Genomic DNA, 21,844 nt, shown 5'->3' with positions numbered 1-21,844 from the left:
GTGTTAATGATAGCACAATGAATGTGATGATATATATCTCCCACTGCCAACATGACATGTCTGACAGAACACATGTGAATTCACATTGATAACACACATGGCTGGCCATGTAGAAAAGTCTGCTAATACACATGGTCAATCATGTGGAAAAAAACAATCTACTGTCTATGTAAAATACTTCCTGTCAGTAGACGGTATACATAAGTCATTTTAACCTGTCACTCATACAGACAACAAAAACCACTTATTTTATATCTACTGTATATTGAGTAAAGATTATTAAGTCTGTTCTTCAACAGCTGTATTTTGGGTAATTCCTGGTTTTCCTGGGTTTTTTTGTGAACGCACATTGAATATTTTATTAATGCCCACTTTAGTTTATAGCTTCAACATCAACATTACAGTAAAGTTCAAATGGCCATTCCAAAGTTTTGTACAGTTCTGATTTCATCCTGATGTGACCAGTTAATGTTGGTGATGTTCCCCATATAACCAGTGATGTCCCTATACAACCAGCATTGTCCCCATATAATTATGTCCCACTATAACGAGCATTGTGCCCTGTATAATGAGGATTGTCCCTGTATAACCAGTGATGTCCCTGTATAACCAGTGATGTCCCATATAACCAGTGATGTCCCAATATAACCAGTGATGTCCCAATATAACCAGTGATGTCCCATATAACCAGTGACGTCCCAATATAACCAGTGATGTCCCCATATAACCAGTGATGTCCCCATATAACCAGTGATGTCCCATATAACCAGTGATGTCCCATATAAACAGTGATGTCCCATATAACCAGTGATGTCCCCATATAACCAGTGATGTCCCATATAACCACTAATGTCCCATATAACCAGTGATGTCCCAATATAACCAGTGATGTCTCCATATAACCAGTGATGTCTCCATATAACCAGTGATGTCCCCATATAACCAGAGAGGTCGCCATATAACCAGTGATGTCCCATATAACCAGTGATGTCCCCATATAACCAGAGAGGTCTCCATATAACCAGAGATGTCCCATATAACCAGTGATGTCCCATATAACCAGTGACATCTCCATATAAACAGTAACGTCCCCATATAGTCAGTAATTTCGCTGTAAGTTAGCTATAGGGGGACATTACAGTCCTGTATACAACCAGTGATGTCCCATATAACCAGTGATGTCCCAATATAACCAGTGATGTCCCAATATAACCAGTGATGTCCCAATATAACCAGTGATGTCCCCATATAACCAGAGATGTCCCCATATAACCAATGATGTCCCATATAACCAGTGATGTCCCATATAACCAGTGATGTCTCCATATAACAAGTGATGTCCCATATAACCAGTGATGTCCCCATATAACCAGTGATGTCCCCATATAACCAGTGATGTCCCATATAACCAGTGATATCTCCATATAACAAGTGATGTCCCATATAACCAGAGATGTCCTCATATAACCAGTGATGTCCCATATAACCAGTGATGTCCCCATATAGTCAGTAATGTCGCTGTAAGTTAGCTATAGGGGGATATTACAGTCCTGTATACACACACTCTAGTGTGTAAATAAGTTAGGGGGACATTACAGTCCTGTATACACACACTCTAGTGTGTAAATAAGTTAGGGGGACATTACAGTCCTGTATACACACACTCTACTGTGTAAATAAGTTAGGGGGACATTACAGTCCTGTATACACACACTCTAGTGTGTAAATAAGTTAGGGGGACATTACAGTCCTGTATACACACACTCTAGTGTGTAAATAAGTTAGGGGGACATACAGTCCTGTATACACACACTCTAGTGTGTAAATAAGTTAGGGGGACATTACAGTCCTGTATACACACACTCTAGTGTGTAAATAAGTTAGGGGGACATTACAGTCCTGTATACACACACTCTAGTGTGTAAATAAGTTAGGGGGACATTACAGTCCTGTATACACACACTCTAGTGTGTAAATAAGTTAGGGGGACATTACAGTCCTGTATACACACACTCTACTGTGTAAATAAGTTAGGGGGACATTACAGTCCAGTATACACACACTCTAGTTAGTAAATAAGTTAGGGGGACATTACAGTCCTGTATACACACACTCTAGTGTGTAAATAAGTTAGGGGGACATTACAGTCCAGTATACACACACTCTAGTTAGGAATATAAGTTAGGGGGACATTACAGTCCTGTATACACACACTCTACTGTGTAAATAAGTTAGGGGGACATTACAGTCCTGTATACACACACTCTAGTGTGTAAATAAGTTAGGGTGACATTACAGTCCTGTATACACACACTCTAGTGTGTAAATAATTTAGGGGATATTACAGTCCTGTATACACACACTCTAGTGTGTAAATAAGTTAGGGGGACATTACAGTCCTGTATACACACACTCTAGTGTGTAAATAAGTTAGGGGGACATTACAGTCCTGTATACACACACTCTAGTGTGTAAATAAGTTAGGGGGGTATTACAGTCCTGTATACACACACTCTAGTGTGTAAATAAGTTAGGGGGACATTACAGTCCTGTATACACACACTCTAGTGTTAGGAATATAAGTTAGGGGGACATTACAGTCCTGTATACACAAACTCTAGTTTGTAAATAAGTTAGGGGGACATTACAGTCCAGTATACACACACTCTAGTTAGGAATATAAGTTAGGGGGACATTACAGTCCTGTATACACACACTCTACTGTGTAAATAAGTTAGGGGGACATTACAGTCCAGTATACACACACTCTACTGTGTAAATAAGTTAGGGGGACATTACAGTCCTGTATACACACACTCTAGTGTGTAAATAAGTTAGGGTGACATTACAGTCCTGTATACACACACTCTAGTGTGTAAATAATTTAGGGGATATTACAGTCCTGTATACACACACTCTAGTGTGTAAATAAGTTAGGGGGACATTACAGTCCTGTATACACACACTCTAGTGTGTAAATAAGTTAGGGTGACATTACAGTCCTGTATACACACACTCTAGTGTGTAAATAATTTAGGGGATATTACAGTCCTGTATACACACACTCTAGTGTGTAAATAAGTTAGGGGGACATTACAGTCCTGTATACACACACTCTAGTGTGTAAATAAGTTAGGGGGACATTACAGTCCTGTATACACACACTCTACTGTGTAAATAAGTTAGGGGGACATTACAGTCCTGTATACACACCCTCTACTGTGTAAATAAGTTAGGGGGACATTACAGTCCAGTATACACACACTCTAGTGTGTAAATAAGTTAGGGGGACATTACAGTCATGTATACACACACTCTAGTGTGTAAATAAGTTAGGGGGACATTACAGTCCTGTATACACACCCTCTACTGTGTAAATAAGTTAGGGGGACATTACAGTCCTGTATACACACACTCTAGTGTGTAATAAGTTAGGGGGACATTACAGTCCTGTATACACACACTCTAGTGTGTAAATAAGTTAGGGGGACATTACAGTCCTGTATACACACACTCTAGTGTGTAAATAAGTTAGGCGGACATTACAGTCCTGTATACACACACTCTAGTGTGTAAATAAGTTAGGGGGACATTACAGTCCTGTATACACACACTCTAGTGTGTAAATAAGTTAGGGGGACATTACAGTCCTGTATACACACACTCTAGTGTGTAAATAAGTTAGGGGGACATTACAGTCCTGTATACACACACTCTAGTGTGTAAATAAGTTAGGGGGACATTACAGTCCTGTATACATGTGTGTATTGCCATAGTATTGATCTGCCTCACAATGCCTGCATGATTATAATAGCAGTTTTATAGGCCAATATCTGTACTTCACTCAAATCCTGTACGAAATGCTAAAATAACTGTGAATGTGTATACTGATAAACATACCACACGCGGTACAGAAATTATCTGCTAAAATTACAGCAAACAACTCATAACTTTTGAAAATATCTCAACAATCAGATACTTTAGTGACCATGTTAGTTTCAAAAAGCACCTGAAATATATTAACTTTTCAAGGACACGTCCTTGAAAGGAACAAGTAACAGAAGTTTTTTCAGCCATCATGTCCTAACTGATTTAACATTATATTGTAAATGTGTGGGAAAATCAGCACCTGATGATATTAATAACATATTGTTATTACTAACATCATAAATGTCACTCACTGGTGCAAACTTATAACACTCAATTATGATTGCTTTTACACTCATAGGGAAAAGGTAATGTAACCAAAAAGTTATGTCAGAACCCAATATATAAACAGATCAGCCGGAGTGCCTGCTAACAGATGCTGCTGATGAGTCAAATTAACACTCCAATAATACTGCATCAAGCATGAAAACTTAAAAACACCCAAAACTTATTGTATGACAGTTGATCTAATTAAGAATTTTCCACCTTTTCTCATACACATGCTTTGATGTGGTATTTCCTTGTCATCATTTCCACATTGTGTACTGGATGACAAGCACCCAGCTTATCCAGGAATTTACAGGTCCCTACTACTGAACTTTTGATTCTTACCACTGAGCTTGCCTGATACACATATTAGAGAATTAGTCAGGACTTAATTCTAACCCTATTTTATAGGAATCTGACCATCCACATAGGAAGTCTACACTAAACCAAGTAACCACCAGGGGTAACAGAAATACAGGAATCCAATAATTGTCTTACTGCTATTTACCAGACTGTTATCATACCTATAATGAAATAAAGAGGTAACCTGTTAATACCTACACCATGAACTATATATGACCTCTCATCATGAACTCTCATCCTGAACTATGAACTCACATCATGAACTATGAACTTTCCCCACAAACTAAATCTGTTTATATCTTGAACCATTGCTGATTGACCTGGCCAGTTGAATTAACATATGTGGACATGCCTTGTATAATTACTAGTTTCAAATGTGTCTAAGTTTATGAATATGAATAAGAGTAACGGACAACATATTGTTATGAATATATAGGCATTGAGAAGCATTATTAGTCAGATTAGGTATAATAACCATGAATGTGAATGTTATGTTAGATAAACTTAATATTATGCTACATTCCATGAGAGGTTTCATTATAAATGTAAATAACATGATTTGATACTACCTGTGTAGATCTTGCACCTTGACCTAGATACATAATGATTAAATGTATTTGTCTACAACATAATAACTAACACATGGCTATGTAATTCCATAGATATCTGGATTAAGTCCTTCCATATCTATTACATGATAAGTAGATTATATATAGTATCACTATGTTATATATTTTTAATCCTCGTTAAAGACTGACCTGATGCATGAGTTGTCATACAAATAACCATCACTATATATTCCTCACTTTTCTGTCGTGGTGATAATGTGTTTTTACCTCGATCAAAAATCATTTCTGTATTTTTTGAGACATGATGCCCTCCCAACTAGATGAAGTAACATGACCCACATTTCTAATTGCCTGTTGTATGAGAAAGACAGTTTATTGCACAAATTAACAAGAAAACAACCAAAATAATGTTTTCATTACAATAATTATATTTTTACTAGATGAGATTAGCCTCATTGTATCTTATTGATATTTCTCTTCTTCAAAAACAAAATCAAAGAGTAACAACCTTTTATCATTCCAGACGAAGAGTACTTGAGTATGTATTTCTGGCACAGACAGAAACACTTAAACATGAACACTCTTTCAAAGAATCTTATTGATTAACACTTCAATTATTCTATAGCTTTCTTTCACACATGTTTACTCGCAAACAACTTCTGAATCAACATCCTATCTAACACAAATTTACTTCCAATAAACACTGTTACCAATTTAAACACATTCAACACTCATATATGATAGGTATCAAACAGTTCACCTCTACCTGGACATCAATACAAAGGTACGACACCACTCCTCCCCTACACATCCATACCTAAAAGTAACAAGATTTGTATCCTGAGGATAACTAATACTCCCGTGGGTACTATAGTTTAACAGGCTATAGGTGAGTATTATAAGACTCTATCATATGTGGTCATGTAGGATAGGGATATTTCACCCTCTGGGTCACAAAATGTGGTAAAACCCTCGGCAGAGCCTCGGGTTTTACCACATTTTGTGACCCCTCGGGTGAAATATCCCTATCCTACATGAACCACATATGATAGAGTATTTTTCTCTCATTCCCCAACCTAAAATATGCAAAAATAGGCACTATCTGTCGATAGCTTTCTCAATTTTTTTTTCTCAATCCAAACTTTTTTCTACTGCATATAATAAAAAAAGAACAGCGCTAATCGATTTACCATACCCCATATATGCAAACAACGTTTGCTGTTCTAAAAACGAAGGAAACCATTCATTTCCACAGTCTAACGTTTCAGCAGCCCTGTCATTGCAAGCGAAGCCAAATCACTTGATGTCGGCCAAGCTAGTGTGTCCTTTCGCGTGAAAATATAGTTCCATGTTTTATTAATAAAAAACAATAAAAGAACGTGTTTTTTTACATAATTTATATCATAAATAAAAAAAATTATTATCTGATTACATATCTTTATTCAATGTATTGTTGAAATGTTTAATAGATAGATCTACTTTCGGTTCGGCGACCTACTTTTGTATCATTGCGCGCGCGTGGCTATCCTACACCCGAAGCGAGGTAATACACACACAGCAAGCATGGGTGTATTTACCTGGACAGACCAGTATGATACCGGTAGGGATGAGAGAAAATCATATCTATCAAGTTAGTCGTTACATTGTTAACAAAAAGATACCAATTACAATTTCCATTAAAATCGGAAAAGTACTTTGATAGGAGTTGTGGATTGTATCTATCAATCAGAAGCTGGCAACCATTTTGGATTATGCATCATGGCAATACAGAACAGAAATGTAAAGTTTTGGCATAGTACTTTACTAGAAGTTTCAGGACAAGCCAAAACCAATCAGAAGCTGGCAGCCATTTTGAATAAGCCGGCAGCCATTTTTTAATAATGCTTCAGTCATTTTTATTTTTTTACTGCAACAGTTCACCCCTCACCAACACATCAACACAGAGGTACTACAACAGTTCACCCCTCCCCAACACATCAACACAGAGGTACTACAACAGTTCACCCCTCCCCAACACAGGTACTACAACAGTTCACCCCTCCCCCACACATCAACACAGAGGTACTACAACAGTTCACCCCTCACCCACACATCAACACAGAGGTACTACAGTTCAACCCTCACCAACACATCAACACAGAGGTACTACAACAGTTCAACCCTCCCCCACACATCAACACAGAGGTACTACAACAGTTCACCCCTCCCCCACACATCAACACAGAGGTACTACAACAGTTCACCCCTCCCCAACACAGGTACTACAACAGTTCACCCCTCCCCCAAACATCAACACAGAGGTACTACAACAGTTCACCCCACCCCCACACATCAACACAGAGGTACAACAGTTCACCCCTCCCCCACACATCAACACAGAGGTACAACAGTTCACCCCTCCCCCACACATCAACACAGAGGTACTACAACAGTTCACCCCACCCCCACACATCAACACAGAGGTACTACAACAGTTCACCCCCCCCCCCACACATCAACACAGAGGTACTACAACAGTTCACCCCTCCCCAAAACAGGTACTACAACAGTTCACCCCACCCCCAAACATCAACACAGAGGTACTACAACAGTTCAACCCTTCCCCACACATCAACACAGAGGTACTACAACAGTTCAACCCTCCCCCACACATCAACACAGAGGTACTACAACAGTTCACCCCTCCCCCACACAGCAACACAGAGGTACTACAACAGTTCACCCCACCCCCACACATCAACAGAGGTACTACAACAGTTCACCCCTCCCTCACACATCAACACAGAGGTACTACAACAGTTCACCCCTCATCAACACAGGTACTACAACAGTTCACCCCACCCCCAAACATCAACACAGAGGTACTACAACAGTTCAACCCTCCCCCACACATCAACACAGAGGTACTACAACAGTTCAACCCTCCCCCCACACATCAACACAGAGGTACTACAACAGTTCACCCCTCCCCCCACACATCAACACAGAGGTACTACAACAGATCACCCCTCCCCCACACATCAACACAGAGGTATTACACAACATTGTCACCCTCCCCCACACATCAACACAGAGGTACTACAACCTTCAACCATCCCCCCCACACATCAACACAGAGGGTACTACAAACAGTCACTCCTCCCAAACACAGCAACAAGAGGTACTACAACAGTCACCACTCCCCCACCCATCAACACAGAGGTACTACAACGGGTCACCCCTCCCCCACACCCAAACAAAACTCAACGTTAATCCCCCAAAATCAAAAAAGGGGGTAAAACATTTCCCCCCCCCAAAAAAAAGGGGGACTACAACAGTTCACCCCCCCCAAAACATAAAACAGGGACTAAAAGTTCACCCCCCACCACACATCAAACAGAGGTATACAAAGTTCAACCCCCCCCCCCACACATCAACAAGAGGTTTTACACAAAAGTTACCCCTCCCCAACACGGGTTTATACAACAGTTCCCCCCCCCCCAAAACAACACTGAGGTACTACAACAGTTCACCCCTCCACCACACATCAACACAGAGGTACTACAACAGTTCAACCCTCCCCCACACATCAACACAGAGGTACTACAACAGTTCACCCCTCCCCCACACATCAACACAGAGGTACTACAACAGTTCAACCCTCCCCCACACATCAACACAGAGGTACTACAACAGTTCACTCCTCCCCCACACATCAACACAGAGGTACTACAACAGTTCACCCCTCCCCCACACATCAACACAGAGGTACTACAACAGTTCACCCCTCCCCCACACATCAACACAGAGGTACTACAATAGTTCAACCCTCCCCCACACATCAACACAGAGGTACAACAGTTCACCCCTCCCCCCACACATCAACACAGAGGTACTACAACAGTTCACCCCTCCCCCACACATCAACACAGAGGTACTACAACAGTTCACCCCTCCCCCACACATCAACACAGAGGTACTACAACAGTTCACCCCTCACCCACACATCAACACAGAGGTATGACACAAGTTCACCCCTCCCCCACACATCAACACAGAGGTACTACAACAGTTCACCCCTCCCCCACACATCAACACAGAGGTACTACAACAGTTCAACCCTCCCCCACACATCAACACAGAGGTACTACAACAGTTCACTCCTCCCCTACCCATCAACACAGAGGTACTACAACAGTACACCCCTCACCCACACATCAACACAGAGGTACAACAACAGTTCACCCCTCCCCCACACATCAACACAGAGGTACTACAATAGTTCACCCCTCCCCCACACATCAACACAGAGGTACAATAGTTCACCCCTCCCCCACACCATCAACACAGAGGTATGACACAAGTTCACCCCTCCCCCACACATCAACACAGAGGTACAACAGTTCACCCTTCCCCTACCCATCAACACAGAGGTATGACACAAGTTCACCCTTCCCCTACCCATCAACACAGAGGTACTACAACAGTTCACCCCTCCCCTACCCATCAACACTGAGGTACTACAACAGTTCACCCCTCCCCCACACATCAACACAGAGGTACAACAATAGTTCACCCCTCCCCCACACATCAACACAGAGGTACTACAACAGTTCACCCCTCCCCCACACATCAACACAGAGGTACTACAACAGTTCACCCCTCCCCCACACATCAACACAGAGGTACTACAACAGTTCAACCCTCCCCCACACATCAACACAGAGGTACTACAATAGTTCACCCCTCCCCTACCCATCAAAACAGAGGTACTACAACAGTTCACCCCTCCCCAACACAGGTACTACAACAGTGCACCCCTCCCCCATACATCAACACAGAGGTACTACAACAGTTCACCCCTCCCCTACCCATCAACACACAGGTACTACAACAGTTCACCCCTCCCCTACCCATCAACACAGAGGTACTCAGGCCTTTTCTGTGGGCTTTTTGGGGCCGTTAATGGGCCCTATTCCCAATTGAAATTATTTCATATTTCAGCCAAATTCCCAAAATTAGCAGTTTACTCTTGAAAAAATCTTTCCCAATTCACCAATTTTCTTCCCAAAATGAGACAAAAAGGCCCTTTCCCAAACCAGTGAGAAAAAGCCCTGGTACTACAACAGTTCACCCCTCCCCTACCCATCAACACACAGGTACTACAACAGTTCACCCCTCCCCTACCCATCAACACAGAGGTACTACAACAGTTCACCCCTCCCCAACACAGGTACTACAACAGTGCACCCCTCCCCCATACATCAACACAGAGGTACTACAACAGTTCACCCCTCCCCTACCCATCAACACACAGGTACTACAACAGTTCACCCCTCCCCTACCCATCAACACAGAGGTACTCAGGCCTTTTCTGTGGGCTTTTTGGGGCCGTTAATGGGCCCTATTCCCAATTGAAATTATTTCATATTTCAGCCAAATTCCCAAAATTAGCAGTTTACTCTTGAAAAAATCTTTCCCAATTCACCAATTTTCTTCCCAAAATGAGACAAAAAGGCCCTTTCCCAAACCAGTGAGAAAAAGCCCTGGTACTACAACAGTTCACCCCTCCCCTACCCATCAACACACAGGTACTACAACAGTTCACCCCTCCCCTACCCATCAACACAGAGGTACTACAACAGTTCACCCCTCCCCAACACAGGTACTACAACAGTTCACCCCACCCCCAAACATCAACACAGAGGTATGACACAAGTTCACCCCTCCATTATAGAGCTTGGTAACTACTGTATTTCCCCTCCTCCCTTTCCATCAGGTTTGATGTGTACAACTGACAGTTTGTAATATTGGTACAGTAACTCTGAATACTCTAAACACCTGAAAAGAATTAGGTTCCCCAAAACATCCACTGACTTTATTAGAGAAAACTAAAACATCCTATTTTTAGAGGCGACCTCTCCCTGGCAGCTTACAACTTGTGTGCTTGTTTCTGGTGCTTGCTGATATGTTCTTGCCTCACATAGCTGCCTTCAAACCCTGATGTATTACTTATAGCCCACTTTTCCCACTAATTCACAATTTAAGTACATAATGATATCGGCCCAACAACTTGTTAGATGTTTAGTGATCAACTACACCTAAATGGGGTTAGATTAGGCTAGCATTGTCTCCTCTAATATACACTAGTGAAGTAACAGCACATTTAAAACGCAGAATGAAATATCGGCAAATCTATAGTAAACATATCATTTCAGCATCACAGTTATAACATGTTTTGAAATTACAATTATCACAATCAATCACATATAGGTAAAGAAGTAAATATGGCATTGACTGTAAAATTTCCTCAAACAGCTGTAGCAGAATGATTTATGTAAAGTTCTCTTCCCAATCTGCAGTTCCCATTAACAAGATAAAATGAGAGAGAAACACTAAACTACTGTAGTATACTTACAATATCCATATCCTTTACAAGTTTTTCCAGGGTTGAATTATTTTGTAGTGCTGTTGACTCCATACACCTCCATATTTGCGTAGCCTTTCAATAATTTTAGAACAATCACAAAACTTATGGAACAATAAACAAGTTGATATTAAACCTTATCCAATCTCTTTCAGAAAATCTAAATTCAAGTTCTGCGGCCACAAGTAGAGACCATAATTTAAATCTCCAAGCACAACTGGTCATTGAAGTGAGGCCTAGACAAGAGGAACAATGGTGAGAAATGGGGCCACACACAAGGTGTAAATCACCATCCTGTTGTAGAGATTTGGCCATCTATTAATGAAGGTCCCTCATTTACACACAACCAGGGCCTCAATCTCACAATCAAGGTTATGGAAACAACTCCATCAGCAAGTGATGTCAAGCATTACCAAGTAGTAATGAACTGGCATGTTGGTTACCCCATACCAGGGCATCTCAGCTCTCGACATCCATGGTCGCCAATTATCAAAATTAATAAGAAAATCAGGTGCTTTTCATCAAGTAGTGTATATATATAGGCCTAGACTAACTTCAGGTATAATCTTGTAGCAGGCTCTTTTTTCTGGAGTAAGCTAATTTGCTGGGTTTTAACAGAATCATTGTGGAGATATATGTAAATGGTGTTGGCATGTCCGGTCAGCATCCTCCTTCTCATTGTCAAACCTGGTCTCTACATCTGATCTTAATCCAGGTCTCTACATCTGATCTTCCAGTAATGTCCCAATATCTTCTATCTAAGCCAACATCATTGGGCTCAATACAAACCTCAGCTCCCCACATGTAATTCCCCAGTGTGATCTTCTGAATTTTTTCTGATGTATTTAATTAGCCATTCCTAATGTACTTAATTAACCATTTCCTAGGAATAAAACCTCCCTTGCTACAAATAAACTCACCAAAACCAATAGCTATAATACAATACAAACCAGGTGGGTTTTTTTGCATGCTACAAATAGATAGATGCTATGAAATGCTATCATTTCCTGAAACATATTCAGATCATCAATTCAGATCCTAAATCAAACATCATGGAAACGTCTTCATTTCAAGTGTTAAAAAATTTCAAAAGAAAAGGACCAGTTGTACTCCTTTTTTAAGACAGCTTACTGAACTGCCTAACATACAATATCATCACATCTATTTTTTCCCTCAGTTACTTTTTATTGATTTTATTCCTAACACTGGATATCTAAATTATCTTAACTTATAAAACAGGATATCTACAAAGTTCCTATTTCTAATTCTATAGAAAAATGTCCATCATCCAGACTTAATAAGGGGATCGTATACTCTCCACTTTTACACAAACAGCTTGTAATTATGTAAAACAATTTGAAATATCTTTGAGTATCTTACCTACCTGTTGGTTAATCCCTGAAGTCTTTTTAAGCTGTAAACATAACACATTTTCACTGTACATTTTCTTGTGGTGTATTCATTGATGCCACCACTTTTTCCCCATGATACTCACTGCCAAACATTGGCAACCAAGACCTTGACAACCCAATCATTGACAACCAACACCTTGACAATCTAGACCTTGACAATCTAAACCTTGACAACACATTCATTGACAATCCAAACCTAGAATGAAGATAAGACAAGATGTTGTGACAGTTACAGGGTTAAATACCAACCCCCTGATAAAGCCCTGATGTTAACAGTTTCAGGGTGTAATAACAACCCCCTGATAAAACCCTGATGTTAACAGTTTCAGGGTGTAATAACAACCCCCTGATAAAGCCCTGATGTTAACAGTTTCAGGGTGTAATACCTACCCCCTGATAAAGCCCTGATGTTAACAGTTTCAGGGTGTAATAACAACCCCCTGATAAAGCCCTGATGTTAACAGTTTCAGGGTGTAATAACAACCCCCTGATAAAGCCCTGATGTTAACAGTTTCAGGGTGTAATAACAACCCCCTGATAAAGCCCTCATGTTAACAGTTTCAGGGTGTAATAACAACCCCCTGATAAAGCCCTCATGTTAACAGTTTCAGGGTGTAATAACAACCCCCTGATAAAGCCCTGATGTTAACAGTTTCAGGGTGTAATAACAACCCCCTGATAAAACCCTGATGTTAACAGTTTCAGGGTGTAATAACAACCCCCTGATAAAGCCCTCATGTTAACAGTTTCAGGGTGTAATAACAACCCCCTGATAAAGCCCTCATGTTAACAGTTTCAGGGTGTAATAACAACCCCCTGATAAAGCCCTCATGTTAACAGTTACAGGGTGTAATAACAACCCCCTGATAAAGCCCTGATGTTAACAGTTTCAGGGTGTAATAATTACCACCCCCTGATAAAGCCCTGATGTTAACAGTTTCAGGGTGTAATAACAACCCCCTGATAAAGCCCTGATGTTAACAGTTTCAGGGTGTAATAACAACTCCCTGATAAAGCCCTCATGTTAACAGTTACAGGGTGTAATAACAACCCCCTGATAAAGCCCTGATGTTAACAGTTTCAGGGTGTAATACCACCCCCTGATAAAGCCCTGATGTTAACAGTTTCAGGGTATAATAACAACCCCCTGATAAAACCCTGATGTTAACAGTTTCAGGGTATAATAACAACCCCCTGATAAAGCCCTGATGTTAACAGTTTCAGGGTGTAATACCACCCCCTGATAAAGCCCTGATGTTAACAGTTTCAGGGTATAATAACAACCCCCTGATAAAACCCTGATGTTAACAGTTTCAGGGTATAATAACAACCCCCTGATAAAGCCCTGATGTTAACAGTTTCAGGGTATAATAACAACCCCCTGATAAAGCCCTGATGTTAACAGTTTCAGGGTGTAATACCACCCCCTGATAAAGCCCTGATGTTAACAGTTTCAGGGTGTAATAACAACCCCCTGATAAAGCCCTGATGTTAACAGTTTCAGGGTGTAATAACAACCCCCTGATAAAGCCCTCATGTTTACAGTTTCAGGGTGTAATAACAACCCCCTGATAAAGCCCTCATGTTAACAGTTTCAGGGTGTAATAACAACCCCCTGATAAAGCCCTCATGTTAACAGTTTCAGGGTGTAATAACAACCCCCTGATAAAACCCTGATGTTAACAGTTTCAGGGTGTAACTAGAACACTGACACGTCAGAAAGGGCCCCGCTATGTGTCTGACCCTTCAGGGTAAATGTAATAATTATTGTCAGTGTTTTTCCTGCCTATATAACTGGGTGCACCAAACGACCCCATTCTCAATGCGTTTTAGCCTGATTTTTTCCCAAAATCAACTCGAAAATTCCAAATAACATTTGTATGACGACTTTTCACAATCAATGAAAAAATTCCCAGTTTCGTTTTTAGGAATACACTGTGCACTGTAAAATTGGTTAGCATAGAAAATTCAATGTGTGTGTTTGGGTGTAATTTACAGTTTGCGCTCAAATTTTCCCAATTTGGCATATTGAAGTTTTCCCAAAATACCCAGGAAAAATACTGATTGTAATATATTGACATGAAACTATTAGATATATGTTTTTGATTAACCTTTGCTATTGTTTCATTAATGTTAGCATTAATAGGGCCACTGACAATACTGCTTATTATTATTGTATGGAAAAGCTAGCTAAAAGAATTCTACAAGCATTACACTTTTCAAATTTGTTTCAAATCTAATATCAAGGAGCACACAAACTGATATAAACTCAATGCAGTTATTCTAATAAGGTAAACTTGAGAGGGTTTTCTGAAAAACAAAACATACCAAATGTGAAGAAAAGGGGAGAAAAAAAGGATTTTTTAAAATATTTTAATAATGTCCTTTTTTTGTCATTTGAGGTATAAGAAATCCAAACCAGTACTTTTTTCACCTTTTTTTGTTTTAAAACTTTTTATATTTAGACCCAATCAACTTCAAAATTTGGTCGCTGGACACCAACTTACCTTCATAATGTCATAACAAAATCTTTAATACCATTTAAAAAATGTCAATCCGACCTTAACATATGACCCATTGACTTTGAACTTTGGTCAGTTGATACCTTGTTTGATTGTGACCAACTTAAGATTTACCATTTAAAAAATGTCAATCCGACCTTAACATATGACCCATTGACTTTGAACTTTGGTCAGTTGATATCTTGTTTGATTGTGACCAACTTTGCATAAGTCATAAATTATGCTAATGGAAGACTGTAATAGTATTGTATATGTATGTGTGTAATGTGGTTTTATGTCAATATGTAAAATGTTACATCATCAAAAATCGGCTTCCCTCAATACCTGTATGTACCAATTTTCGCCGCAATCAAATACTATCAAAATTTCTACCAATCAGAAGCCTCTGTTTCATTCCCATGACAACACAGGTTTTGGAAAGGTGAACCATTGTTCCCTCAAAACCCCTATATACCAATTCTCTCACCAAAATCGAACAATAACTACATTTTGACCAATCAGAAACCTCCATTTGTTACCATGGCAACAGACGGTTTCTTAAGTGGTACCATTGTGTTTGGCTTCCCTAAATACCACTATGTACCAATTTTCACCGAAATCGAACAATATCGAAATTTCAACCAATCAGAAACCTCCATTTGTTACCATGGTAACAGACGGTTTCATAAGTGGTACCATTGTGTTTGGCTTCCCTAAATACCACTATATACCAATTTTCACCGAAATCGAACAATATCGAAATTTCAACCAATCAGAAACCTCCATTTGTTACCATGGCAACAGACAATTTTGTAAGTGGTACCATTGTGTTTGGCTTCCCTAAATACCACTATGTACCAATTTTCACCGAAATCCTCCAACTCCTGTCAATAATTTGGCGCAAAAGAAAAAAATGGACAGACGGACAGCCTGATTACTATAGGGCACCGCATCTTTGATGCGGGGCCCTAATAAACAATTCTGCAATCTGCTATAACTAATGTTTCAAATTTATATAAAAGCATATCAAAAACAAGATCATTCATTGATAAGAAAATGTCAAAATTGTTTTGACTGCTAAAATCCAAAAGGGTCGATTACCTGGCATTTTGAAGCCGACCCAGGATGACCCTTGACCGTTGACCTTTGAACTTGTGACCTTGAACTATGAGTTTGATCATTCTGTCAGTTAACTCTTGGTTTATTTCTTGACAACTTTGCATAATCGAATAGTGAACAGTTAAAAACAACAAAGATCCAGTATTTTCATGTTAATGTTAAAATCCAATATGGCCGCCTAACAGCCATTTTGAATCCGATTTGCATGAAATACTACACATCTGATCTAGGATGCATGAGGAATCATCACTTCCAATTTGATACAAATCCTTCATCTCCTTCAATCATTTTTGTGCAGAAGAAAAAAAACGGACAGACGGACAGACAGACGGACGGACAGACGGACGGACGGACAACCTGATTACTATAGGGCACCCGCATCTCTCGCATCTCTCGATGCGGGGCCCTAATAACAACCCCCTGATAAAGCCCTGACGTTAACAGTTTCAGGGTGTAATAACAATCCCCTGATAAAGCCCTGATGTTAACAGTTTCAGGGTGTAATAACAAACCTGATAAAACCCTGATGTTAACAGTTTCAGGGTGTAATAACAAACCTGATAAAACCCTGATGTTAACAGTTTCAGGGTGTAATAACAACCTCCTGATAAAGCCCTGATGTTAACAGTTTCAGGGTGTAATAACAAACCTGATAAAACCCTGATGTTAACAGTTTCAGGGTGTAATACCAACCCCCTGATAAAGCCCTGACGTTAACAGTTTCAGGGTGTAATAACAAACCTGGTAAAGCCCTGATGTTAACAGTTTCAGGGTGTAATAACAACCCCCTGATAAAGCCCTGATGTTAACAGTTTCAGGGTGTAATAACAACCCCCTGATCAAGCCCTGATGTTAACAGTTTCAGGGTGTAATACCAACCCCCTGATAAAGCTCTGATGTTAACAGTTTCAGGGTGTAATAACAACTCCCTGATAAAGCCCTGATGTTAACAGTTCTACGTGTAATAACAACCCCCTGTTAAAGCCCTCATGTTAACAGTTTCTGGGTGTAATAACAACCCCCTGATAAAGCCCTGACGTTAACAGTTTCAGGGTGTAATAACAACCCCCTGATAAAGCCCTGATGTTAACAGTTTCAGGGTGTAATAACAACCCCCTGATAAAGCCCTGATGTAAACAGTTTCAGGGTGTAATAACAAACCTGATAAAGCCCTGATGTTAACAGTTTCAGGGTGTAATACCAACCCCCTGATAAAGCCCTGATGTTAACAGTTTCAGGGTGTAATAACCACCCCCTGATAAAGCCCTGATGTTAACAGTTTCAGGGTGTAATAACAACCCCCTGATAAAGCCCTGATGTTAACAGTTTCAGGGTGTAATAACAACCCCCTGATAAAGCCCTGATGTTAACAGTTTCAGGGTGTAATAACAACTCCCTGATAAAGCCCTGATGTTAACAGTTTCAGGGTGTAATAACAACCCCCTGATAAAGCCCTGATGTTAACAGTTTCAGGGTGTAATAACAACCCCCTGATAAAGCCCTCATGTTAACAGTTTCAGGGTGTAATAACAACCCCCTGATAAAGCCCTCATGTTAACAGTTTCAGGGTGTAATAACAAACCTGATAAAGCCCTGATGTTAACAGTTTCAGGGTATAATACCAACCCCCTGATAAAGCCCTGATGTTAACAGTTTCAGGGTGTAATAACAACCCCCTGATAAAGCCCTCATGTTAACAGTTTCAGGGTGTAATAACAACCCCCTGATAAAGCCCTCATGTTAACAGTTTCAGGGTGTAATAACAACCCCCTGATAAAGCCCTGATGTTAACAGTTTCGGGGTGTAATAACAAACCTGATAAAGCCCTCATGTTAACAGTTTCAGGGTGTAATAATAACCCCCTGATAAAGCCCTGATGTTAACAGTTTCAGGGTGTTATACCAACCCCCTGATAAAACCCTGATGTTAACAGTTTCAGGGTGTAATAACAACCCCCTGATAAAGCCCTGATGTCAACAGTTTCAGGGTGTAATAACAACCCCCTGATAAAGCCCTGATGTTAACAGTTTCAGGGTGTAATAATAACCCCCTGATAAAGCGCTCATGTTAACAGTTTCAGGGTGTAATAACAACCCCCTGATAAAGCCCTGATGTTAACAGTTTCAGGGTGTAATAACAACCCCCTGATAAAGCCCTCATGTTAACAGTTTCAGGGTGTAATAACAACCCCTGATAAAGCCCTCATGTTAACAGTTTCAGGGTGTAATAACAACCCCCTGATAAAGCCCTGATGTTAACAGTTTCAGGGTGTAATACCAACCCCCTGATAAAGCCCTGATGTTAACAGTTTTAGGGTGTAATAACAACCCCCTGATAAAGCCCTCATGTTAACAGTTTCAGGGTGTAATAACAACCCCCTGATAAAGCCCTCATGTTAACAGTTTCAGGGTGTAATAACAACCCCCTGATAAAGCCCTGATGTTAACAGTTTCAGGGTGTAATAACAAACCCCTGATAAAGCCCTGATGTTAACAGTTTCAGGGTGTAATAACAAACCTGATAAAGCCCTCATGTTAACAGTTTCAGGGTGTAATAACAAACCTGATAAAGCCCTGATGTTAACAGTTTCAGGGTGTAATACCAACCCCCTGATAAAGCCCTGATGTTAACAGTTTCAGGGTGTAATAACAACCCCCTGATAAAGCCCTGATGTTAACAGTTTCAGGGTGTAATACCAACCCCCTGATAAAGCCCTGATGTTAACAGTTTCAGGGTGTAATAACAAACCTGATAAAACCCTGATGTTAACAGTTCAGGGTGTAATAACAACCCCCTGATAAAGCCCTCATGTTAACAGTTTCAGGGTGTAATACCAAACCTGATAAAGCCCTGATGTTAACAGTTTCAGGGTGTAATAACAACCCCCTGATAAAGCCCTGATGTTAACAGTTTCAGGGTGTAATAACAACCCCCTGATAAAGCCCTCATGTTAACAGTTTCAGGGTGTAATAACAAACCTGATAAAGCCCTGATGTTAACAGTTCAGGGTGTAATAACAACCCCCTGATAAAGCCCTCATGTTAACAGTTTCAGGGTGTAATAACAAACCTGATAAAACCCTGATGTTAACAGTTTCAGGGTGTAATAACAAACCTGATAAAGCCCTGATGTTAACAGTTTCAGGGTGTAATAACAACCCCCTGATAAAGCCCTGACGTTAACAGTTTCAGGGTGTAATACCAACCCCCTGATAAAGCCCTGATGTTAACAGTTTCAGGGTGTAATAACAAACCTGATAAAGCCCTCATGTTAACAGTTTCAGGGTGTAATAACAACCCCCTGATAAAGCCCTGATGTTAACAGTTTCAGGGTGTAATAACAACCCCCTGATAAAGCCCTGATGTTAACAGTTTCAGGGTGTAATACCAACCCCCTGATAAAGCCCTGATGTTAACAGTTTCAGGGTGTAATAACAAACCTGATAAAGCCCTCATGTTAACAGTTTCAGGGTGTAATACCAACCCCCTGATAAAGCCCTGATGTTAACAGTTTCAGGGTGTAATAACAACTCCCTGATAAAGCCCTGATGTTTACAGTTTCAGGGTGTAATAACAACCCCCTGATAAAGCCCTGATGTTTACAGTTTCAGGGTGTAATACCAGCCCCCTGATAAAGCCCTGATGTTAACAGTTTCAGGGTGTAATAACAACCCCCTGATCAAGCCCTCATGTTAACAGTTTCAGGGTGTAATAACAACCCCCTGATAAAGCCCTCATGTTAACAGTTTCAGGGTGTAATAACAACCCCCTGATAAAGCCCTGATGTTAACAGTTTCAGGGTGTAATAACAGCCCCCTGATAAAGCCCTCATGTTAACAGTTTCAGGGTGTAATAACAACCCCCTGATAAAGCCCTGATGTTAACAGTTTCAGGGTGTAATAACAAACCTGATAAAGCCCTGATGTTAACAGTTTCAGGGTATAATAACAACCCCCTGATAAAGCCCTCATGTTAACAGTTTCAGGGTGTAATAACAACCCCCTGATCAAGCCCTCATGGTAACAGTTTCAGGGTGTAATAACAACCCCCTGATAAAGCCCTCATGTTAACAGTTTCAGGGTGTAATAACAACCCCCTGATAAAGCCCTCATGTTAACAGTTTCAGGGTGTAATAACAACCCCCTGATAAAGCCCTCATGTTAACAGTTTCAGGGTGTAATAACAACCCCCTGATAAAGCCCTCATGTTAACAGTTTCAGGGTGTAATAACAAACCTGATAAAGCCCTGATGTTAACAGTTTCAGGGTATAATAACAACCCCCTGATAAAGCCCTGATGTTAACAGTTTCAGGGTGTAATAACAACCCCCTGATCAAGCCCTCATGTTAACAGTTTCAGGGTGTAATAACAACCCCCTGATAAAGCCCTCATGTTAACAGTTTCAGGGTGTAATAACAACCCCCTGATAAAGCCCTCATGTTAACAGTTCCACGTGTAATAACAAACCTGATAAAGCCCTGATGTTAACAGTTTCAGGGTGTAATACCAACCCCCTGATAAAGCCCTGATGTTAACAGTTTCAGGGTGTAATAACAACCCCCTGATAAAGCCCTCATGTTAACAGTTCCACGTGTAATAACAAACCTGATAAAGCCCTGATGTTAACAGTTCCACGTGTAATAACAAACCCCTGATAAAGCCCTGATGTTAACAGTTTCAGGGTGTAATAACAACCCCCTGATAAAGCCCTGATGTTAACAGTTTCAGGGTGTAATAACAAACCTGATAAAGCCCTCATGTTAACAGTTTCAGGGTGTAATACCAACCCCCTGATAAAGCCCTGATGTTAACAGTTTCAGGGTGTAATAACAAACCTGATAAAGCCCTGACAGTTTCAAAATGTAATAATAACAATTATTGCATTTTTGCCAGTGAAATATAGAAATGTATCAAACTGATAAAACTTATATTTTCTCTGCAGCGATGAGCAGTGAAAATATAAGATTTTGTAGTGAAAATATTTTGCTTTTGACCAACCAGAGCAAACTTGCCAATTTTTCCAATCGAAGCAAATATAGATAAATTGGTTATTTTACTGTATTTCTGAAATATTCAGACTAGTTTTTGACAAAATACTCACTTGACGTAAGCTATTAATGCACAGATTCTCCGATAACAGCAGAAAATGCTTAAATTGCTTTGATCAGTCCTTTCAAAATGGCAATGTCAAGTTGATGTGGAGTAACGTCACAAAAAGATGACGTCATGAATTATGTTACCGATTCCCGCACTTTTTTTACACTATTAATTTTTTTAATGT

General features: G+C 40.2%; 1 protein-coding gene across 2 annotated transcripts in view; it reads right to left on the bottom strand.

Annotated features, from left to right (window-relative positions):
- Positions 1-21,844, bottom strand: part of LOC117324348 (cAMP-dependent protein kinase regulatory subunit) — a 120,296-nt gene that overhangs the window by 80,157 nt on the left and 18,295 nt on the right. Inside the window, exon 1 of one of the 2 annotated variants that reach the window (XM_033880172.1) lies at positions 11,524-11,661. The exons of the other annotated variant lie outside the window; for it this stretch is intronic. Within the exon in view, the coding sequence (XP_033736063.1) occupies positions 11,524-11,586 (63 nt within the window). The 5' untranslated portion in view covers positions 11,587-11,661. Of the gene's footprint in view, positions 1-11,523; positions 11,662-21,844 lie in introns of those variants that run through there. 2 annotated transcript variants of the gene reach the window in all.

The sequence above is a fragment of the Pecten maximus genome, chromosome 1, assembly GCF_902652985.1.
Source record: "Pecten maximus chromosome 1, xPecMax1.1, whole genome shotgun sequence".
NCBI classification, from domain to species: Eukaryota; Metazoa; Mollusca; class Bivalvia; order Pectinida; family Pectinidae; genus Pecten; species Pecten maximus.
Note: the sequence above shows the minus strand (reverse complement) of the source record. Positions and strands in the feature narration are given on the sequence as shown.